Raw genomic sequence first — 23,869 nt, forward strand, 5'->3', positions numbered from 1 at the left:
TTCCAAGTAAAAAAATAAATGTTTTATTGGCAAAAATAGACATTAAGACTTCAAGGCCCATTTCTCAGCCAGAGTTCTGTCCATAGATCTGCCCACCACGCTTGGTTCCGTCACATGATCAGCACTGGTACCTGGAACAGGGAAGCAAATAGTCTATTAAGTCTGAAAACGTTACATGTAGCTATTAAACTCTTGATTACTGAAGGTGGTGGTCATACACGTTCGGTTCTCTATGCAGTGGTCCAACATCCACTTGGATCCAACAGGACGGCTTTAATCAGCAATAGTTCCAAGATTGCTCATCCTGAAACAAGAAATTATAAATTAACATCCCGCCATTTCTTTTGGATTACATAAAATTGATAACCCAATCTTTCAGTATCCCCTTCAAATAACGCAATGGTCCGATTTGATTCTCGCTCCCATTCACTTTCCAGCTTGGTTGTTAGGTCATGGCTGCTCTTCCGAGTGGTCTCCATTTGAGAATTGGCATGCTTGAGACAAGCTTGATCTTTGACTATGGCACAGAAAAATAAAATGAAATCCACTGTACACAAAAAAAAAATCCTTATTATGAACATTGCCCCTCAGTAAAAAAAAAATTGCCAAACATTTTTTGGGATGAGTTGAAAAAAAAACAAGTGCCCAGCAAAGGTGATCTCCTTTTGTGATTCTGCGCATTGTTGACAAGTTAGATGTTGACCCGTAACGTAGGTTTAGTGGCTAATTCATTGTTTATCAAGTAAAATACAATTTCTTAAAATGTATGTAATCAAAATTTTGTAGATAAAAAGACTTAAAAAAAAAAAAAAGCTACTTCAATTGAACTAAATGGATTCGTTTCATTCCCTGGGGCATCCAGTCTCTTGAACAATATACCTTTTGAGCAGACTGCAATTCACGGTAATGAGAAATTAAGTTAACAGACGAGAAACAAAAAGTTTTGCTTTGCTTACCAGCTGTTGACACTATCAGTCGGGTTGAAAAGACTCTGGCGTTTGGTTGTTGGTCTTTGGTAAGGTCGTTGCAAGCCAGCATTGTTTGGCTTTATGGCGATGACTCCATTTCCACTGAGGGAAAACTACACTGATTGACATTTGCGTTGTCCTCCGACAACCCAGTTGGACAATGCAAAGTACAGGACTGCTAAGTGTCATCTACAAGCGTCACAGTTGAAAGCTCTGCATCTCAAATGATCTCTACTTGTTGATGTGCGCTGGGCAATCGGTGTACATTTATGTAATAGTTTGTCACTTTCAGAACATCCATTAGTGTTGCGTAAAGAACTTTGGTTAAAAACTTTATTAGTATACGAAAGCCATATCCATGGGCATAGCAGGACTTAACAGCACTAAATGTACAAAAACTAAACACGCATCACTTGGCAATGATATCATTACATGGGCTGGGGAAATAAAAGTATTTTAACACTTAAAACAAAAAGAAATTGACAGCCTGAAGATAAACATCTCAAAACCTATGCTTGTCCATGGAATTTGACATCCTAGTTTTTTTGCCCTCCTACTTTCCACCCACTTATACAAGTAGTGAATGAACACGCATTACGTAGCGGTCGCTTTGATGTCATGTCCAAGTCCATCTCAGTATCTGCTGCGGGCAATTCCTCTATCGACTCTGGTGCCTCCGCGGCCACCACGGGGTGCTCCACGACTTGAGCCACTGTACGCGTCACGAGGAGGGTAGCCTCTCTCGATAGGGGGCGCTGGCCCCCGCTCCTGCCTGCCCATTCGCTCACCACGGCTAGGGGGGTATGGGTCACTTCGACTGCTGGGGTAACTTTCACGACCGCCATAGCCATCCCGGGAACTGCTGCCATAGTCGTCATAGCGACTGCTTCCGCCACTGCCATTGTAGGATGGTTGGGGGGCCCTTGAGGGTGGGGCGCTGCGTGAGTTACCTGCAGGGTCAATGGGTCAGGTAATTGGCAAGTTTCACTTCACACACTTTGCTGAATTATGAGCCAATGTTTTCTGTGAGTATTTCTTAAGACTATCAATTGCAACTATACGTTTAAATCTCCAATATGCTAGGGATCTGATCAAAACTTAACATTTAGGTGCTTTCAGCGATTATTTATCCAAGCTTGGGGGATCATAAATTAGGCAATGAAAGCCCTTTGAGCATGCCATGGTTTTGTTGAGGAGCTGCTTTTTCCTTTTAGAATTCCAGTTGTTAGAATCTCACATTGGTCACAGTTTTTCAGTGAGGTCTTGATGGTTTTGTGAGGGTCGTTTCACCCTACAAAAACAGATTTGAGCACGACTCCTTGAGGGAGTATTTTCTGACACTGTAGAATGAACATTGAATGGTTAAGAGGCTTTTTGGATGTTTCCCTTGCGGTGCATGTAAGGTCTCCAGCTCCCAGGGGGACATTGAGCAGGTTGTGGGAGACTGGAGCAACTTTTGTCCATTATACTTAAGTGGTCAATCTTACCGTAACCACCGTAGGGCTCTCGATATGCGGCTGCACTAGGGCGCTCCATATAGCTTTTGGGTTCCCGGCCTCCACCATAGCCATCACGCTCACTAGTGAAAGGAATGGTGTAACGTTACTTATGTCAACGGAACTCTCAACCAATCTTTAGAGTCACAAGTCAAACACACCTGTAGCCCCTGGACATTGACCCATAGTCATCACGGGAACTGGATTGGGGATAATCCCTTGGTGGTGGTGCGTAGTCCCTTGTATCCCTGGAACTCGTATAGTCCCGGCTAGAATAGCTGTCAAAATGGGAAAACATGCCACTTGTATAAATAAGCAATTTGACAAATGTTATAAGTAACATTAAGAACATGTAACCAACCGCAAACAGAGTAGTAAGATATTTATTGAATGGGCAAACCCACCTGTCCTTTGCGCTGTAATAGTCATCCCTTGGTGATGGGTAATCATCCCTTCTGGACATCGACTCTCTGCGGGGAGGGGGTGGGCCATAGGGGTCCCTGTCCCTAGACATGGGAGCTAAAGAAAACAAGATCTGGCAGTAATTATCAGGAGAACAGAAGTCTGTGGCACTACGTGGTTAGTCATTCCTTACAGCAATAAGTTCCAAGAGAGGTATTCACACTTACTTCTACCCATAGGAGAAGGAGCGTGTCTCTTGGGTGGGGGGCCTCCATTACGAATCGGAGGTCCTCTCTTCAGTGGTGGGGGGCCTCTGGATGAAATCCCTTTGAAAAAGGGTTCTACAATTCCTATGTTATCATAGTAGTCTTTTGGCAGACAAGAAATGCAAATATTAATGGCAAACTCAGCACTCATGAAACAATGTGAAAAAGTAATTTCAAAAGACATAAATGCCAGTTTCATAGCCTACATACATATCCCAATGTAAGTTTTTTTTTAAATAATACTGTTCATAAATGCCCAATACAACAACTCCGGTGAGTACTTCCGCAAAGTTACCTCTGGATGGTGGACCCCTCATTCCACTTGGTGCTCCTCTAGATCCTCGAAGGCCTCTAGGGGGACCACGGCTGCGTGGATGCATGGGTGGTGGGCCGCGTCCAAAAGTAGGTTTCGTAGCTTGTTCAACCTTGATTGGCTTTCCATCAAGCGACTTTTAAAAAGAGATTGAAGTGAACATTAGGAATGTACACAAGCTACAGACACTAGGGTAATTTAAGTAGATTTAGAAAATGCACAACTTTACCTTCCCATTCATTTCACGTGCAGCATCCTTTGCATCTGCAGGACTCTCGAAGGTCACAAAAGCAAAACCTCTTGATTTGTTTGTTTCCCGATCTTTCATCAACAGAACTGGAAAGAAAAATATATATATTTAATGCAGACACAAGAAGATGACTAGGTTACAAAATATTAATCTGAAATGATGCTCAGAATTGAGTTATTGGTGTTTTTTCCCCAGCTCATTGCTTATCAAAACCATTGTGTTATTCACTTAATCGCTCATAATTGAGATCCAAGCAGTTCCAATACGCATAAGTTCTGTCCTCATACAATAGCAAGAGTAATGTCTTTATTGGGACATAACTATTGCAATGTAACAGCAATCCATTTAGGTGTATTCTTCATAACCAAGATAAAATAAACATGTTTAAAAATATGTACCTTCCACTATTCTGCCATATTTGCTGAAATACTTCTCAAGGGCCTTTTCGTCAGTTTCAGTGTCCAGGCCTCCGATGAATAGCTTCCCTGGTCGATCTGCCTCTGCCATATTTGTGTGGGTTTAATCTAATAGGAGAAAATCGTTTTAAGCCACCAGATCGACTGTTTGTGCAACAAATGAGCATGCTTGGACTAAGGCATGTTGGGGAAAACAATTTGTCCTCCCTCCAGACCTCGGTTTCGAAATATGCCGTTAACTAGCTAACGTTAGCTTAATATTTGATTCGGGTCTACGTGGTGTCTAGCAAGTTAATGTGTTGTGTAACTAACGTCATCTACGATTAGAAAGTTAACATTGTACATTATTGTATCTTTTTGTTAAGCTTTAACATGCAGGACAAAATGGCGTCGAAAGTGGAATGAATGGCTAGCTAACATTTCCAAACCAAACGTATCTCTGCCAATTCCCATCCAGCCAGGACATCAATTATACTAGCTCGAGTTACCTGGCAAGTAAGCGGATTTACAAACTAGTTAGTTTAAATCAGAATTATCACGTGGGACCATGTCAGTCCAAGTGCATGATTAGTAACTTAACAATAAACGTGCATTTAACAATAAATAACAACCGGACAAAACTGTGGGTTCATTCAACAAAACTCAAAATGGCGACGAGTTCATTTGAAGCTGGCTAGCTGTTAGTCGGATGTTAAAAAATAGGTGCATAAATGTATGGGGGTTTTATCTGATTTTAACGTGAGTTGGACGTTTACTATCTGCAAAACATTGTGCACAAAATACATTTGAACGGTGCTTGACACCTACCTCTACGATTTTCTCAACGCGCTGGCGCCTCAAGAAAACTGCGAAACGATGGATGTAAATTTATAACGATCACGTGCTATCACGCATCCGGAAGTAGCTGGCAATCTGAAAAACCAGCACAGCAAAGAGTAAAACCACTGCCTCTTTTTTTATGTGAATGTCTGATATAATTTTTCATATTGTATTTTCTTCCATTTTTTGTTTTATTCTAATGGGCATACAAATATAGAACAAATATGACAGCATTGAACAGTAATAATGTTATAGGTAGGTTGCTTGCAACATTTCAACTAACACGACTTTAGAGAAGACCAACAGCACAGATGGAACAAGGAGGGTTAGTTGTAAATATATTTGCCAAGAGTCTGGAAGACTAACCAATCAAACGTATCGTCCGCCCCACTTCTTAATGACAACCAAACGAACGACGGGTTGGATGTGTGCTAGTAGACAAGGCAGTGGCTTTGGTTGGACAGTTGGAAAGCTTGCTGATGAAAGTGGTTTGAGGGAGTTGGAGGTTGGCCCTTCTGTGGTGATAGGGGATGTTCCTCCATGGTTACTGTCAGATCCCATTGTTGGTCTAACCATGGTTAGATTTTTAATGAATTTATTTGCTAATTATGGTGGAAAATAAGTATGGTCACCTACAAACAAGCAAGATTTCTGGCTCTCACAGACCTGTAACTTCTTCTTTAAGAGGCTCCTCTGCCCTCCACTCGTTACCTGTATTAATGGCACCTGTTTGAACTTGTTATCAGTATAAAAGACACCTGTCCACAACCTCAAACAGTCACACTCCAAACTCCACAATGGCCAAGACCAAAGAGCTGTCAAAGGACACCAGAAACAAAATTGTAGACCTGCACCAGGCTGGGAAGACTGAATCTGCAATAGGTAAGCAGCTTGGTTTGAAGAAATCAACTGTGGGAGCAATTAGGAAATGGAAGACATACAAGACCACTGATAATCTCCCTCGATCTGGAGCTCCACGCAAGATCTCACCCCGTGGGGTCAAAATGATCACAAGAACGGTGAGCCACACGGGGGGACCTAGTGAATGACCTGCAGAGAGCTGGGACCAAAGTAACAAAGCCAATCAGTAACACACTATGCCGCCAGGGACCCAAATCCTGCTGTGCCAGACGTGTCCCCCTGCTTAAGCCAGTACATGTCCAGGCCCGTCTGAAGTTTGCTAGAGAGCATTTGGATGATCCAGAAGAAGATTGGGAGAATGTCATATGGTCAGATGAAACCAAAATATAGCTTTTTGGTAAAAACTCAACTCGTCGTGTTTGGAGGACAAAGAATGCTGAGTTGCATCCAAAGAACACCATACCTACTGTGAAGCATGGGGGTGGAAACATCATGCTTTGGGGCTGTTTTTCTGCAAAGGGACCAGGACGACTGATCCGTGTAAAGGAAAGAATGAATGGGGCCATGTATCGTAAGATTCTGAGTGAAAACCTCCATCAGCAAGGGCATTGAAGAAGAAACGTGGGTCTTTCAGCATGACAATGATCCCAAATACACCGCCCAGGCAACGAAGGAGTGGCTTCGTAAGAAGCATTTCAAAGTCCTGGAGTGGCCTAGCCAGTCTCCAGATCTCAACCGCATAGAAAATCTTTGGAGGGAGTTGAAAGTCCGTGTTGCCCAGCAACAGCCCCAAAACATCACTGCTCTGGAGGAGATCTGCATGGAGGAATGGGCCAAAATACCAGCAACAGTGTATGAAAACCTTGTGAAGACTTACAGAAAACGTTTGACCTCTGTCATTGCCAACAAAGGGTATATAACAAAGTATTGAGATAAGTATTTGGTCAATAACAAAAGCTTATTTTCCACCATAATTTGCAAATAAATTCATAAAAAATCCTACAATGTGATTCTGTATTTTTTTCTTCTCATTTGGTCTGTCATAGTTGAAGTGTACCTATGATAAATTACAGGCCTCATCTTTTTAAGTGGGAGAGCTTGCACAATTGGTGGCTGACGAAATACTTTTTTGCCCCACTGTACATGTAGGTAAAGTTAGTGACTATCAGGCCTTCACATTTGAATTGCTGCAAAGAAACCACTACTAAAGGACACCAATAAGAAGAAGAGAATTGCTTGGGCCAAAAAACACGAGCAATGGACATTAGACCGGTGGAAATCTGTCCTTTGGTCTGATGAGTCCAAGTTTAAGATGTTTGGTTCCAACCACCGTCTTTGAGAAGCAGAGTAGGTGAACGGATGATTTCCGCATGTGTGGTTCCCACCGTGAAGCATGAAGGAGGAGGTGTGATGCTGCTTTGCTGATGACACTGATTAATTTTGAATTCAAGGCACACTTAACCAGCATGGCTACCACAGCATGCTGCAGCGATACACCATCCCATCTGGTTTGCGCTTAGTGGGACTATCATTTGTTTTTCAACAGGACAATGACCCAAAACACACCTCCAGGCAGTGAAAGGGCTATTTGACCAAGGAGAGTGATAGAGTGCTGCATCAGATGACCTGGCCTCCACAATCACTCAACCTCAATCAACCCAGTTGAGGTGGTTTGGGATGAGTTGGACCGCAGGGTGAAGGAAAAATAGCCAACAAGTGCCCCGCATATGTGTGAACTCCTTACTCCTGACTGTTGGAAAAACATTCCTCAAAGCTGGTTGAGAGAATGCCAAAAGTGTGTAAAGCTGTCATCAAGACAAGGGTTGGCTACTTTGAAGAATCTCAAATATATTAGGATTTGTTTAAACCTGTTTGGGTCACTTCAACAACAAAAAAGGGTTATTTCATATTTTTGATGGACTGTCATTTCTCTTTGCTTATTTCAGCTGTTCTTGCCAAAATATGGAATTGGTCTTTTACCAAATAGGGCAATCTTCTGTATACCACCCTACCTTGTCACAACACAACTGATTGGCTCAAACGCATTAAGGAAAGATATTCCACAAATGAACGTTTAACAAAGCATACCTTTGTTAAAGAGATTTGAAACAAGATATAATTGATATTGGGTAAATGTAAGATGTCAGAGCTATTTTTATAGATGTGTGTGTAACCGATGTGAAATTACTAGCTAGTTAGCGGTGGTGCGCGCTAATAGCATTTCAATCGGTGACGTAACTCGCTCTGAGGGGGGGGCCGTGGCTTTTGTGGCCCGATGGTTGTTTCTCTTTTGGTCCATTCAACAACAGAGCGATACGATCCTTGTTTCAGCAGGATGTTGTATCTATCTATACCTTATGTCATGCCTTATTGGAATGGATTTATTGATAATATATGTTGGAAAAAAGTTTGGATGTTGCCACACACATACCTACTTGTTAACAAAACGAAGGAAGTTTCCTTTAAAATTATTCATAAATATTATCCTGCCAACCACTATATGAAGAAGTTTAAGGAAAACATCAACTCAAATTGCTCCTTTTGTAATGACCACCCAGAAACAGTTGTGCATCTTTTTTGGCATTGTATGCATGTAAGAAAACTGTGGCAAGACATCAGTAGGTTTATAATTGAACACATTTATGAAGATTTTACACTATTGTGGAGAGATGTACTGTTTGGATTCTTTACATACAATAGAAATAAGCGCAATCATTTTGCCGTAATTAATTTCATTATTCTTTTGGCCAAATTTCATATACACAAATGTAAATTTACAAACAGAAAACCACATTTTCGTATCCTACAAAAAGAAATTGAACTGTATTTTAAGACGGTTAAATGCTCTACTAACAAAAAAGCTGTTAGAATTGTAAGTATATGCATGTCCCCTAAGGTCCTTGTGTAATTGTTATGTGATATTGTACCCCCTAGCTCGATTGTCTATTGTTTGTAATCTATGTATGCTTGTGTTCCCTCATGTGCTTCATGTATTGATTTGATATTAATAAAAAAAATAAAAAAATTGGTGGCGCGATGGGTAACGATGCTTCGTGGGTGTCAGTTGTTGATGTGTGCAGAGGGTCCGGAGCGAGGAGAGGGATGGAAGTTAAACTGTTACATGTGGCAGAAGAGATGGGACTGAGCACAAGGGCCGGCATTTATATGCCCTCCAAGGAAAGGTTGGTGGACCAAGATTCAAAGGTCAGATTCGGAAGAGAGAGGTGGTGTTTGCTTAGGACATTGAACTTGTAATTACATCTGGTTGCCAAGCAAGTGAATGGTTTGCATCTGGAGTGTATGGTCGATTGAAACGGTGGAGCAGGTGTTGTTATATTGTTGTAAGTATGTTGAAGAGAGGGAAAGATTGAAGTGTGGGGTCATTGAGGTTGGAATGGGTTTGGAAGGCGATGGGGGAGGGTCTATTAGAACTTAGTAGGGAGCTTTTTTATTTTCTCAGAAGTACTGAGCTAGGTAGGAGGATTTAGAAATGTTGTAAACCGTAATCGACCACACTCCAGCACAGTAGATGGCGGCATGAACATTTAACGTTGGTTTGCGGACAGCCATTACATCATAGAAGAAGTAGCGTTTGACGCTAGCTAATTATCTAAGCTCAACTGGCTGACAAGCTGGCTAGCTAACGTTATTTTTCCTCGCAGAAACAAAAACGGAACTAGCTACATATCAAGTGAATTGAAATTAGAAACAAAACCAGGACAATGAAGACGCGGATAGACACTGCATTTGTACTTGTGTTCACGTTACTTGCCTTTAGTACTTGTTCAGGATTCTACCTTCCGGGTTTAGCCCCAGTGAGTTTTTGTGAAGATGTTAAAGGAGGCGATGATTGTCAGGTAAATTTACACATTTGGTCTTTTTTTACGGACTGACATGGTCGCACGTGGTTATTTCGCTGTAAACTAACTAGTTTGTGCATCAAATTGACGGTTTAATGTTTTGTTTATTTCCTTCGACTGGCTAGCTAGTTACGGGGTTTGTTCCTAGCGTTATGTAGCTAGCTGCATGCTAGTCAGGTGACAGATACTGTTGCACTAGTTACCAAAGCTATTCACTAGCTAAACTACCAAACATTAACGTAACGTTAACAGTTGTTGCTAGTTTGCTAGCTGACTAGTCTTGATTTGAAGTGGTTTACATAATTAGTTAGTCTGCAACTTGTCCGTCACGGCTGGCTAGTAAGATAACTACAAAACATTTGCTCTTGAGAACCCAAGGCATTCTGCCTTATCTCAAGCAAGGTTCTCAGTTGTAAGCACTGCTTACCGGTATGACCATGTTAACTACAATCCCGATACTGTTTTAACGTTTAGAAACGCCAATCACCACTTGCGATACCGTTTTCGAAACATATGGAACTTGTATTATCTGAGAATCTTAAAATAAAACAGATATACACTTACTGTATGTAGCAGGTTTGAACAGATCAATATGGCTTTTTACGTCCAGCCGACGAACTAACGTTACACTCCCTTCCCAGTTATTCTAAGGGAACAGGTGGACATGCTAGATGGCTAATTAACACAGACGGTCGACTCTCTGTCCTCCTTAAACAAGGACTGTAACATGGAGGTATGACCATGTGGGAACCCTAATCCCCATAAAGGGTGTGTAGTAATTTAACCTTTAGATTTCATAAAATTATTTCTGGCTGATATGAAAGATACGTTCATTTTGTTTCCAAAACCGTACAGCGAAATATGCGTGTTAAAGGCCCAGTGCAGTCAGAAATGTGATATCACCGTGTTTATCTCCACACTGAGGTTGGACTAATATTGTGAAAATGATAATGCCCTTTTAGTGTGAGTAAGAGCTGTTCCTAACCTCTGGCAATAACAGCTAATTATCAGTTCCCCCCACCACTCAGACCACTCCCAGATAGTCCTAGCAAAATTCTTGCTTGAGAAATTGCTCTAACTAAGAAGCTATTTTTGACCATTTTGTTTAAAAACAATCACAGTAATGTACTTAAAGGTGCTACGCATTTTTGCTTTATTTTTCCATTGTTATTTCTTAAAATGTCCATAATATATCTGGCGCTAATAGTGGTACGTTAGTGTTTCACAGTATTATTTAATCGCCAGTGTTGTGATCGGCCATTGATATTCGCCAAAACCACTGTTCGAAGCTGGTGGACCAAAACCGAAACTAACTGTCGTTTTCGTACACCGGTTTCAAACAACTGTAAAAATTATATTTGTTGTTATTGAAAATATATTTCACAGCAATTTAGATGGTACAATGATTCCCTACACCATTCAGTGCTGGTTGTATTATTAAACTGACTTCAAAACACAGGCCTCTGTGTGTTTATGACCTAAATTACATGCGCGTGTACAGTATATTCGTAGCATCTGTCATAATAGCAACCCATGTTAGTAGTTGCATATTAGATCTCACCTCTTTCTACATTCCTAACGGATATTTTCTGTCACAATGGTGGTTTCCCGCTAATTACATTATGGTCGGAACATTCGCGCGTAGCCTGCTGCCTTGTGCGTATTGCTGCGCTTATAATGTGATTAAATAATATAATAGTCTATCAACATGACGGATGCATGCATACTAACCGTAGTCTTGCAGGTGTTTGCAAGGTTTAGTGCACGTGTCAGGTGATCTAAATCGCAACTTCTGCACCGGCGCTCAAAAAAGTTGGGTAAATATTAATGTAAAAATGTTCGATCATTTTAAGGATCAACCCCATGGACAATCGTTGGAGTAAAATTATAATTTTATTCAACACTAAGTTAATCTTCCATGTTTGGGCAGTGCCTTGACTGTATACCTGTAAGTGGTATCGCACAGATTTATTAGGCAACATGCCTGTATGACCATCTCTCTCCTTCCTTAGACTCTCATCCAGCTGTTTGTGAATCGCTTGGACTCAGTGGAATCAGTTCTGCCCTATGAATATGACGTGTAAGTAGTAGCCAAGGTTATTATAGTTGTGTTTTTGTATTCGTTTTTATTTCTATTAGATCTTTGATTTTTATTTGAAATTCTGTTTGGTTTCAGTTTTCAGACTTGATTGGCTAGTTGTTATTTAGTTCATTTGTATACAAATATTTCATTTTTATATTATTTATTTTGTTAGTGTTAGGGACCGAAAGCATGCATGTGAGGTCATTTCCAGTTCATAAGAGCATGTCAAATTTGGTGTCAATTGAAATCGAAGAGTCTAAATAAAAAAATTAAATTAAGGCATACAGTGCATTTGGAAAGTAATCAGACCCCCTTTGGAAAGTAATCAGACCCCCTGAAGTTTTCAAAATATTGTTACGTTACAGGCTTATTCTAAAATGGATGAAATACAAATTTCCCCTCATCAATCTACACACAATACCCCATAATGACAAATGAAAATAGGTTTTTAAAAACAGAAATGCGTTATTTACATAAGTATTCAGACCCTTTGCTATGAGACTCGAAATTGAGCTCGAATAAGCACACGCCTATCTAGATAAGATCCCAGAGTTGACAGAGCAAAAACCAAGCCTTGAGATCGAAGGAATTGTCCATAGAGCTCCGAGACAGGGTTGTGTTGAGGCATAGATCTTGGGAAGATTACCAAAAAATGTCTGCAGCATTGAAGGTCCCCAAGAAGGTCCTCCATCATTCTTAAATGGAAGAAGTTTGGAACCACCAAGACTCTTCCAAGAGCTGGCCATCTGGCTAAACTGAGCAATCGGGGGAGAAGTGCCTTGGTCAGCAATGTCACTCTGATGTCCCCCCAAGGCTTCAAAACACCATTCGATTTTGCACACAGTTTAGAAGAAAAATAAACTAAAACTGAACATAATTTATGACTGTTTTTTTTTTATTTTAGTTAGTTTTGGCTTGAGTATATTCATTATTTTAATTTTTACAAAATTTTCTCTAAATTATTCATTTAAGTTTTTATTTACTTTAACTTTGGCAGCAGCTCTGACTGGTACATACCTCTGTCTACCGTATCTTACTTTTGTTAGATCATTGCACATTCATAGTCAACAAATTCCTTTCACAGCTTTGACTTCTGCAAAGATGACAATGAGAGGAGACCGTCTGAGAACCTGGGCCAGGTGCTATTTGGTGAGAGAATTGAGACGTCACCATACAAGGTAGGGCACCTCTGTCATCACAGGTTTCATTGATAGTCTGGCATGTACCACCAGGCTTTAATTACACTAAAGGTCTTCTGGGCCCAGCTTTTCAGGTATTGGATTCCATTGTTTTGTGTTGCTCAATCACTCCAGACAAGACCGGCTATTCAAGCTGCCCTGTTCTTCCTGTTATACCCATTTATGTGTTACTTTATGGCAGTGTCAAGAGTTTTTATTCTTCACTTTCCTTCAGTTCTCATTCAAAAAAGATGAGAAATGCAAGAAATTGTGCACCAAAACCTATGTGAAGGATAAAACCGAGGATAAGAACATGCTGGACTTCCTCAAGAGAGGAATGCAGTTGAACTACCAGCACCATTGGTGAGCTAATAATTCTCCTTCTCCTGAATAGGTTGAGATACTTGTAGTTAATTCTACAGAAAATAGGTCTGCTTACCCCCAGGCATAGTAGGGCCCCTTAGCATGATACGAATCCTATACAAGAGGTTAACACTATTTTTGCACAGCATTTGGTTAGACGGAGGTGGATGAACGGGAGACAGATTTGTGTCAACCAAATCACTTGCAGGGCTTTTCCAGTTTGAGTGTTTTTTAAAATTGGGTTTAACAAAATGTGTGTTTGTTTTCAGGATTGTTGACAACATGCCAGTCACCTGGTGCTATGATGTGGAAGACAGTCAGAAATACTGCAATCCTGGATTCCCCATTGGCTGCCTCGTCACCACCGAAGGGCGCGCTAAAGATGCCTGTGTCATCAATGTGAGCCATACTTTTACAATATCTCACACACAGGATGGTTGTCCAATATCTATCTGATAACACCAGAGATTGTAGCTATGCCAATTCTAGTTCAGGACAGGCTGTGTTGTGAAATGGTAATATTCAGTTGTAACAACATCATTAGATTGGACCATGAGTGGGGTGAGTGTGTCGTATTAGGGTGAGCCGTGCTGTTTTTATAATAGCTCTAATGATAACCTACTTTGAATATGATTGTGTTTAGTATGCAATATGGGGTAATTGACTGGAATCTTTTCTCTTTTCAGTCTGACTTCAACAAGAAGAACACATTTTACATCTTCAACCACGTGGACATCAAATTGACCTACCACAATGGGGAAGGGGAGGGGTGGAGAGGAGCTCGCCTGGTGGCTGCCACACTGGAGCCCAAGAGGTAAGAATTTCAGACGGCCAGATAGCGTGTAAATCAGGTGATGTATGAACAGATCTATTCCATTTTCATTAGCCGCACTTGAACATACGGTCGCTGGTGCTTCCATAGGTGGCCATGAATATGCACTGTTCTATACTCGATGAACAACTGTTTGCCACGTACGGTTGTTTAATATTATTGTTGATTAGTGTAATTTCCACATTTCACCAGAGGAGTCCAAAACTCCTACTTTTTTTGCACTGCAGCATGCATCTGGTATAGACAAGCAGAGTTTCATATGAAGCACTGGAAAGCCCCCAACTTTATAATACTTTTTGAAATGGTTTTGTGTTGTAGCTAGTGGTCTAATGTGTGTTTGTGTGATTGACAGTATCAACAATGCTGACGCTGACAAACCGACATGTGAAGGCCCTCCCATGGAGGTTCCTGGAGAGTTTACCAGTGATGTGAAAATCACCTACACCTACTCTGTCAGCTTCGAGGTACATTAGAACAGTTAACCACAAAGTATTTGTTTTACACATACAAGTACACCATGTGTTTGGTCGACAGCATAGTTCATAGAAGCATTAAAGTATTCTCTTTCTCAAATAATAATTTCTTCATTCACAGGAAAACAATGACATCAAGTGGGCCTCTAGATGGGACTACATTTTGGTCTCCATGCCTCACACCAACATCCAGTGGTTCAGGTACGCTAGGTCTCAGGTACGCTAGGTCTCAGGTACGCTAGGTCTCAGGTACGCTAGGTCTCAGGTACGCTAGGTCTCAGGTACGCTAGGTCTCAGGTACGCTAGGTCTCAGGTACGCTAGGTCTCGCAACACTCAGCCTTGATAAGGGACTTACAGCATAGAAGTAGAGAAAATGTTTAACAGGCCTCTGAGAAGGCCCTTCCTTATATCCTAATCAGCAGGCAACTGTTCTGTAAACACCAGCCTGAGCGACTTGTATGAAGTCAAAACCAAAAGGCAGTGACGTTTCCAGTCAATCACTATCAGTAGATATGAGTTTAATCCATAACATACAGCATCTAGTCTAGTGACCAACCTGCACCTTAAATGTCACAAATGGAACACTGAAAATCATGTCTAACAAACTCCAAATATGCTCAACAGTATGTTGATCACTCTAAATGTAATAGGAACTTTAGTCATGTTAAATATTCCCATTCCAGTGCTGTTATACGGTAGATTAGAATGTGGTGCTCTTCTGCTGTCATGTTAATGGTGCATGGCTTTTGTTCCTTCCAGCATCATGAACTCTCTGGTCATCGTGCTCTTCCTGTCTGGCATGGTGGCTATGATAATGCTGAGGACCCTGCACAAGGACATCGCCAGGTACAACCAGGTGGACCAGGTAAAGAAACACACAGAGCAGCTCTTTGAGACACTCACCATCTCACTTCTCTGACCGGCAAACTATACGATTGTATGAAACCAAGTTACATGCCGCAAAACAGAACTGGATTATTCATTTGTGTTCCATTGTACGCAAAGGAATCCTTCATGAGTGAATGGGGCAAATGGACGTGGCAGAGGATTCATCTGCCAAAAGTCATTTATGTTCTGTATGTTGCTGAACCACAAGCATGAAACTTTTGTAACATTTCATATTCACAGGAAGACTTGATAAAGGCTCCACCACCACAAGGAAAATCCATATTCTATGTAAGGTTATCGAAAGCCATTTGAGCACAAATTGGGGATTGTTGGTGTGATTTCTGGGAGCTACCTCTTGAAGTGTCATATAACTTGTAAACCTTTTAAAATGTGGTGTAGTGCAGGCCATCATTTACAACTGAACAATCCTTTGAATAAAAAATGTAAAAAATTATCTTAACCACCTCTGCTATTGGGCTAAACTGAGTTCTTGTCTACACCATATTTTATAGCCATTGGCTAACATGGTCATGTGGTTTTTGCTACACTAGCAGGTGTTAGATGAGCTGGAAGATGGGCTAATGAGTCACTCTTGGTGATTGGCTTATCCGTAACGAAGCAATTTGAATATGCATAAATTTGACCATTCCATTGGTTCTGATTGGTTGTGGTGCACTCTAACCCAACAGGAGGATGCCCAGGAGGAGTCTGGGTGGAAGCAGGTGCACGGGGATGTGTTTAGGCCTCCCAGGAAGGGCATGCTGCTTTCTGTGTTCCTCGGCCAGGGAACCCAAATCTTCATCATGACTTTCATCACCCTCTGTAAGTAACTCTTCCCCAGATGCTTTAAAACCTCTTAAGGATCTGACCCTTTCTTTTAAAATGTAGCCTAAAATGACACCCAAATCTAACTGCCTGAGGCAAGAATATGCATATTTTTGATACCATTTAAAAGGAAACACTTTGAAGTTTGTGAAAATGTTAAATTAATGTAGGAGAATATAACACAAATATATATTTTTTGTACCATTTTTGTATGTGGAAAGTTTTAGACTGATCCAACGAACCATTGCATATATGTTAAATGTTATATCAAGACTGTCCAAATGTGCCTAATTGGTTTATTAAAACATTTTCAAGTTCATAATTGTGCAGTCTCTGCAAGCAATAGTATGGTGTTCTTTCACTGTAATAGTTGCTGTAAATTGGACAGTGCAGTAAGATTAACAAGAATTTAAGCTTTCTGCCCATATCAGATATTTTTATGTCCTGGGATTTTTTTTGTTACTTACAACCTCATGCTAATCACATTATCCTACGTTAGCTCAACCATCTCGTGGTGGGGACACCGATCCTGTGGAGGTTAATAAGCAACGTAAAATCACAATACCTTACAGCATCTTCAGAAGATGGTTTATTCAACATGAACTCAAGTCTACATGACCTGTAGGGATGAGTTTTTAATGGAGTAATAATAATTCTCTTATTGACATTTTACTAGTGTAATAGTGGTAGTATTACTGTAGTGGTAGTATTCTCTGTAGTGATGGTGACATCGGTTTGACTCCTCTAGTCCTGGCCTGCCTGGGGTTCCTGTCTCCAGCTAACCGAGGGGCTCTGATGACCTGTTCTGTGGTGCTGTGGGTTCTGCTGGGCACCCCTGCAGGATACGTGTCAGCACGCCTCTACAAGAGTAAGCCCCATTTGACATACTCATCAATGAACCACCCGTGAATTAATGTAATAAGATTGAGTTTGAGAAGGGAATGATATGAATGCCAAACAGATCATAATTTCAGGGCTACAGTGATCGGACAGTATGATATTCCCTCCAACCATTGTTGGATATGTATTTCTGCCTGAATAGTCTGTATTCTGCATGCCCAGTTTATAGCTTATGGTTTGAACCCTTATTTCCCCATGTGTATTTCCCCAGCTTTCGGTGGTGAGAAATGGAAGACAAATGTCCTGTTGACAGCACTGTTGTGTCCAGGGTAGGTCAGCTGTTTGCTGTATGTACTGTAACATCCAAAGCTGCATTCGTTTGAAATTCTCCTTAACAGGGAGATATGTACAGAGGCTTCACATCTGTCTCTTCCTTCCCCAGGATTGTGTTTGCAGACTTCTTCCTGATGAACTTGATCCTGTGGGTGGAAGGCTCGTCGGCTGCCATCCCCTTCGGCACGCTGGTGGCCATCTTAGCTCTGTGGTTTGGTATCTCCGTGCCCCTCACCTTCATCGGTGCTTACTTCGGCTTCAAGAGACCCGTGAGTCTCAAATCAGATCCCCTTGTCCATGGAATCTTATTCATTATGATTTAATTGGCAAAACTGGCCCTAGATCAGCACAACTACTTTGAGCTGGATTATGAATACGGGCCCTGATATTTTGTCCACCTTAAAAGCCAGCCCTTTCTAATATGGCTACAACTGTCCATTTCTTGATGAGTTGCCACCCATCTCTTGCTCCATTCTACAGGCCATTGAGCAGCCGGTGAGAACCAACCAGATCCCCAGACAAATCCCAGAACAGTCGTTCTTCACCAAGCCTGTCCCCGGCATCGTCATGGGGGGCATCCTGCCCTTCGGCTGCATCTTCATCCAGCTCTTCTTCATCCTCAATAGCATCTGGTAGGAAGCCATTTCTAATATATAAAACATCTGTAATGCTGTTGTGTGTCCTGTCACCTGTCCAACCGTCTGTCTGTTGCTTATCTTTCTGGTAGAAGCGACTCGCCTGCTGGGAGACTTGTTTGACTGACTTCATTGATTGATGTAATAGTTAGTTAAATGTTTTTGTCTTCTGTTCCAGGTCTCACCAGATGTACTACATGTTTGGTTTCCTCTTCCTGGTCTTCATCATCCTCCTCATCACCTGCTCTGAGGCTACCATCCTGCTATGCTACTTCCACTTGTGTGCGGAGGTGAGAGGAAACCATACTATTCAGTGCCTTCTTTCAGAATGGCCTACTGAAACGTGTAGGTGTACCATTTACTGTAATGTGGACGATGGTGTACTAGGAAACACCATTAAACATTTACCAGGGTAACTGCTTCAACCATAATAGCCAACGTAATAACTCTTTCAAATCCAGAATGCCTGTAGCGTAACTTTGTGTTTCCTGTAGGACTACCACTGGTGGTGGCGTTCGTTCCTGACCAGCGGCTTCACGGCCGTCTACCTGTTCGTCTACGCCGTCCACTACTTCTTCTCCAAGCTGCAGATCGTAGGAGCCGCCAGCACCATCCTCTACTTCGGCTACACCTCCATCATGGTGCTCATATTCTTCCTCTTCACAGGTGAGTGGTCTGGGAACACTGCGTGAGCGAGGTTTATGAACGTGATAGTTAAACAGGCCAGTGTGTGTCTCAATGAACCACTGGCTTGTATTATTTGCAAAGACCTGTCCTATTGTTTGTTCATGGACTATGGATAATTAAGAGGCGTTAACCCGCCCGTCCTTCAACACATACCGCTTGCAGTTTTATGAATGGCGGTGACAAATCTTCTGGAGTAGCAATCTGTCCCAGAGTGATTGTGTTGTAAAGACTATAAGCAGGAGGAGGAGGTGGGGATTGCAATGGAAATTGCTTAGTGTTTGAAGAAGCCAGGTTGATTAACATCAAAGGGGCTGCTCAGCCCGGCAATGTACACACTTGCTAAGATCCAGGAACCCTATCCCGTTCCAGTGACGACATAGACCAAGGAATGCACTAGTATTGCGCAAGTATTGTTTGCTCAACCCCCCCCTCCCCCCGTGACAGGCGTCACACCTCTGGTTCCTCTAGTTTTACTGGCAGTACAGCTGTTCTTTGCTAAATGCACTTAGACTTTTACCGCAGACATTTCCTTCTTACGGCAACATTTTAAAGAAGTCTCCATGGAGATGCTGGAGTGCATCCTTTAAACTGAGACCAAATAAAGACTCATCATTTTTTAAGTTTTCTTGATCATAATGATAAATTAATGGTGTGGAGCTTGTAGTCTTAATGTGGTAATTTATACTGCAGTGTAAATTACCAGTCAAACCAGTCTTCTAAATGGGTTGTATATTTAGTGGCTTTCCCTCTTCCTGGTTCCACTGAGCAGCTCATTCATATGCTGAGAGGAGGGAGAAAGGCCAGACAGACGGTTCCACACAGTGAACTCCTCCCACTCTACTTCATGGAAAAGAGCTGGTCGTAGGAGCTGTGGCGGAACAGCACTCAGCCATGCTCTCTGACCACCTCTCCATGTTCCTACTCTTAAATTATATATGTTCATCTATGGTATTCATCAAACCTGATTATTTTTTGTAAAAAAGCTCAAGATCAACAGACCCTCGCCTGGTCTCCTCAGTGGGACATTTGACTGGATTTGACCTATTATTAGCACTACTAAAACTGAGCACGCGTTTTAAACAAACGAATACCGGACGTATTTGTGAATTACTGCTTGTAGTAGTTGATCAATGGTTAGCCCTCCTATAGGTGTTGGTTTTAGAGAGAGGGTAGCTTTCGTCTCCTAGAAAATAAACGTGAGGCAGCGCCCAATTTACAGGTTGCCATGGATTCTAATAGATGCACCAGCATCCTTGACTACGGCTGTTATGGCAACTTCCCTTCCACGGCACTGAAAATATATAGCTGTCTACCAGGAGGAGAGCAATGTGGGCGATTACTGGGTATCCACACTCACAACAACAATACTGCTATGAACAGATCTGCCTCCCGCCCTCTGTCTTTACTGTGATGTGGAACGGGTAGAAATGGACACAGGGTTGACATGGTAACGACACTTCGACCCCGTCTGGCCTTTTCTTACACACACACACACACACGTGACCTAGGACACAATTTAAGGGAAGTCGATACAAAACTACTCCTGAAGTAATGAGTTTCTCTCTCCCGAAATATTATATAGACATATGAACTTATGGCGACCTATCAGATGGATCCTAATAAATCAAGTTAAAATCATAGGCATTTACCGTCTTAAGGGCCAGATGTAGCCTATATCACCGAAACAGTGTCAGCCTCCATCTTAAGACTTAATATTGGGATGGGCTAGCAGAAGATCCATCAATCTAAAATAAAGGGGCTTCATCGGAATAATTCTAATCTGCCCCATTTCAGATTTTTACCCAATCCTCGTCCTTCCCATTTCACCTCGTCTCAACTTTGTTCAGAACTTAATCCAGGAGTCTCTTGTATGGCTCTCATTGAGCCGTCAGATACGGGTGTTCAACGTTTAAAAAATATATATTTTTAATGAATTTTCTCCCAGGATTTTGCCCAATTTAAATTGTTCTCTCCAGAGAGGAGCTCACTTCATTTCCACTCTGACAAACTGAATGGTTTGTATGTACAGGTAACAGCTAATATAAAGTGTCTTGATAGGGCGTTGAGACAGAACAGCTTCAATGCACCTTGGCATACACAATATATACAAAAGTATGTGGACATCCCTTCAAATTAGTGGATTCGGGCTAGTTCAACCACATCCGTAGCTGACAGGTATAAAATCGAGCAAACAGCCAGGCACTCTCCATAGACAAAGATTGGCGGTAGAATGGCCTTACTGTATTTCAACGTGGCACTGTCATAGGATGCCACCTTTCCAACAAGTCAGTTCGTTAGATATAGGCTCAGCCGCAAAGTGGAAGGCCACACAAGTTAACAGAACAGGGCTGAAGCGAGCAAAAACCGTCCGATTCATTTGCAACACTCACTACCCAGTTCCAATCTGCCTCTGGAAGCAACGTTAGCACAATAACTGTTCGTCGGGAGCTTCATGAAATGGGTTTCCATGGCTGAGCAGCCGTACACAAGCCTATGATCACCATACGCAATGCCAAGTGTCAGCTGGAGTGGTGTAAAGCTCGCTGCCGTTGGACTCTGGAGCAGTGGAAACACGTTCTCTGGGGTGATGAATCACGTTTCACCATCTGGCAGTCTTACAGACGAAGCTGGGTTTGGCGGATGCCAGGACAACATTACCTGCCCCAATGCATAGTGACAACTGAAGTTTTGATGCCATGGCATATGGCTTGCATTGTTTTCATGCTCATCAAACCATTCAGTGAACACTTGTGCCCTGTGGATGGGGTCATTGCCATCCTATGGAGGGGCATAGCCATGGTATCCAAAATAATGGTCTGCCCAGCATTTTTAGACATGACTCTAGGCATGATGGGATGCTAATTGCTTAATTAAGGAACCACACCTGTGTGGAAGCACCTGATTTGTATCGGTCATTTCTCAAGTGTTTCCATTGTTTTGGCAGCTACCTGTATGTGGCTGTAAAAGACATGTACAGTTTGTACATTACACCCATGTCATACAGTGTATTTACAGTCCTTCAGAAAGTATTCACACCCTTTGACTTTTTCCACATCTTGCTCTTACAGCCTGAATTGTTTTTGTTTACTGGCCTACACACAGTACCCCATAATGTCAAAGTGGATTTTTCATATTTTTTTGTTGCCATTTTTACAAATTAATAAAAACCTGAAATGTCTTGAGTCAATAAGTATTCAACCCCTTTGCTATGGCAAGCCTAAATAAAAGTAAAACATTTGCTTAACTAGTCATCTAATAAGTTGCACTCTGTGTGCAATAGTGTTTAACATACTTTTTGAATGACTACCTCATCTCTGTAACCCACACATACAATTATCTATAAGGGAGGTTTTCCAATGCCTCGCAAAGAAGGCCATCTATAGAGTACCACAGTATGAGTCATAATACCCATATAATCTAGCGGTCAAACAAGGAAATGGTTCCAATTGTTTTTCACCATTCATTTTTCCCATGGAGTATTTTAGAAACACTTAAATAAGGGCTGGGTTTCTTGTAGACTTACCCTGGTGTGATGTTTTGATAACTGTAAATGTCTCTAGGCCAATGTGACGTAAAGGATAATGGAGAAATGTGGCACAAACCAGGTGTGGAAAGCTTTTCAGAGACTTTATTATTATTTTTTAACTAGGCAAGTCTGTTCAGAATAAATTCTTATTTACAATAACGGCCTACACCGGCCACGTCCAGAGACGCTGGGCCAATTGTGCGCCACCCTATGGGACTCTCAATCACGGCCGGTTGTGATTCAGCATGGATTCGAACCAGAGTGTCTGTAGTGATGACTCTAGCGCTGAGATGCAGTGCATTAGACCGCTGCACCACTCGGGAGCCAATTCACCCAGAAAAACTCATAGCTGTAATCGCTGGCAAAAGTGCTTCTATAAAGTATTGACTCAGGGGTATGAATACTTATGGAAATGAGATATTTCTGTATTTCATTTTCAATAAATGTCATTATGGGGTATTGTGTGTAGATGAGTAAGAAAATAATTATATACAGTCATGGGCAAAAGTTTTGAGAATGACACATTAATTTCCAAAGTTTGCTGCTTCAGTCTTTAGATATTTTTGTCAGATGTTACTATGGAATACTGAAGTATAATTACAAGCATTTCAAAAGTGTCGAAGGCTTTTATTGACAATTACATGAGGTTTATGCAAAGAGTCAATATTTGCAGTGTTGACCCTTCTTTTTCAAGACCTCTGCAATCCGCCCTGGCATGCTGTCAATTAACTTCTGGGCCACATCCTGACTGATGGCAGCCCATTCTTACGTAATCGATGCTTGGAGTTTGTCAGAATTTGTGGGTTTTTGTTTGTCCACCTGCCTCTTGAGGATTGACCACAAGTTCTCAATGGGATTAAGGTCTTGGGTAGTTTCCTGGCCATGGACCCAAAATATCAATGTTTTGTTCCCTGGGCCACTTAGTTATCACTTGACTTATGGCAAGTTGCTCTATCATGCTGGAAAAGGCATTGTTAGTCACCAAACTGTTCCTGGATGGTTGGGAGAAGATGCTCTTGGAGGATGTGCAACCCCACATATGAATGGTCTCAGGATGCTTTACTGCTCACCTTGTATTCTCCGGACAAGCTTTTTTTCCGGATGCCCCAAACAATCGGAATGGGGATTCATCAGAGAAAACAACTTTACCCCAGTCCTCAGCAGTCCAATCCCTGTAACTTTTGCAGAATATCAGTCTGTCCCTGATGTTTTTCCTGGAGAGAAGTGGCTTCTTTGCTACCCTTCTTGACACCAGGCCATCCTCCAAAAGTCTTCGCCTCACTGTGCATGCAGATGCACTCACACCTGCCTGCTGCTATTCCTGAGCAAGCTCTGTACTGGTGGTGCCCCGATCCCGCAGCTAAATCAACTTTGAGACGGTCCTGGCGCTTGCTGGACTTTCTTGGGCGCTCTGAAGCCTTCTTCACAACAATTGAACCGCTCTCCTTGAAGTTCTTGATGATCTGATAAATGGTTGATTTTGGTGCAAACTTACTGGCGGCAATATCCTTGACTGTGAAGCCCTTTTTGTGCAAAGCAATAATGACAGTGTTT

General features: G+C 41.8%; 2 protein-coding genes across 6 annotated transcripts in view; one reads left to right on the forward strand and one right to left on the reverse strand.

Moving 5' to 3' along the window:
- On the reverse strand, positions 1-10,361 carry LOC118372138 (RNA-binding motif protein, X chromosome-like). Of its 4 annotated transcripts, none has more exons than XM_035757927.2 (11): positions 10,216-10,349; positions 4,919-5,023; positions 4,094-4,219; positions 3,675-3,781; positions 3,428-3,581; positions 3,094-3,234; positions 2,869-2,983; positions 2,626-2,742; positions 2,456-2,547; positions 219-304; positions 1-131 (listed from the first exon to the last, which is right to left on the reverse strand). In XM_035757927.2, the coding sequence occupies exons 3-10, from the start codon at positions 4,200-4,202 to the stop codon at positions 300-302; spliced, it is 840 nt and encodes a 279-aa protein (XP_035613820.1). In that variant the 5' UTR covers positions 4,203-4,219; positions 4,919-5,023; positions 10,216-10,349; the 3' UTR covers positions 1-131; positions 219-299. The 4 variants fall into 4 exon arrangements, with proteins under 4 accessions (XP_035613820.1, XP_035613817.1, XP_035613819.1 ...); XM_035757924.2 differs by having other exon boundaries at positions 219-1,918; positions 10,216-10,341; XM_035757926.2 differs by having other exon boundaries at positions 219-1,918; positions 3,094-3,207; positions 10,216-10,336.
- The window catches only part of LOC118372137 (transmembrane 9 superfamily member 2-like), an 18,405-nt gene continuing 3,891 nt past the window's right edge, over positions 9,356-23,869 (forward strand). Inside the window, exons 1-17 of one of the 2 annotated variants that reach the window (XM_035757922.2) lie at positions 9,356-9,648; positions 11,664-11,731; positions 12,819-12,912; positions 13,148-13,275; positions 13,545-13,674; positions 13,962-14,089; positions 14,460-14,571; positions 14,702-14,781; positions 15,341-15,446; positions 15,710-15,757; positions 16,159-16,291; positions 17,043-17,162; positions 17,406-17,463; positions 17,577-17,736; positions 17,948-18,099; positions 18,281-18,392; positions 18,597-18,768. In XM_035757922.2, coding sequence (XP_035613815.1) covers positions 9,514-9,648; positions 11,664-11,731; positions 12,819-12,912; positions 13,148-13,275; positions 13,545-13,674; positions 13,962-14,089; positions 14,460-14,571; positions 14,702-14,781; positions 15,341-15,446; positions 15,710-15,757; positions 16,159-16,291; positions 17,043-17,162; positions 17,406-17,463; positions 17,577-17,736; positions 17,948-18,099; positions 18,281-18,392; positions 18,597-18,768 — 1,936 coding nt within the window. In that variant the 5' untranslated portion in view covers positions 9,356-9,513. The remainder of the gene's footprint in view (positions 9,649-11,663; positions 11,732-12,818; positions 12,913-13,147; positions 13,276-13,544; positions 13,675-13,961; positions 14,090-14,459; positions 14,572-14,701; positions 14,782-15,340; positions 15,447-15,709; positions 15,758-16,158; positions 16,292-17,042; positions 17,163-17,405; positions 17,464-17,576; positions 17,737-17,947; positions 18,100-18,280; positions 18,393-18,596; positions 18,769-23,869) is intronic. The other variant, XM_035757923.2, reaches the window with a different exon arrangement.

The sequence above is a fragment of the Oncorhynchus keta genome, chromosome 30 (assembly GCF_023373465.1).
Source record: "Oncorhynchus keta strain PuntledgeMale-10-30-2019 chromosome 30, Oket_V2, whole genome shotgun sequence".
Classification (NCBI taxonomy): Eukaryota; Metazoa; Chordata; class Actinopteri; order Salmoniformes; family Salmonidae; genus Oncorhynchus; species Oncorhynchus keta.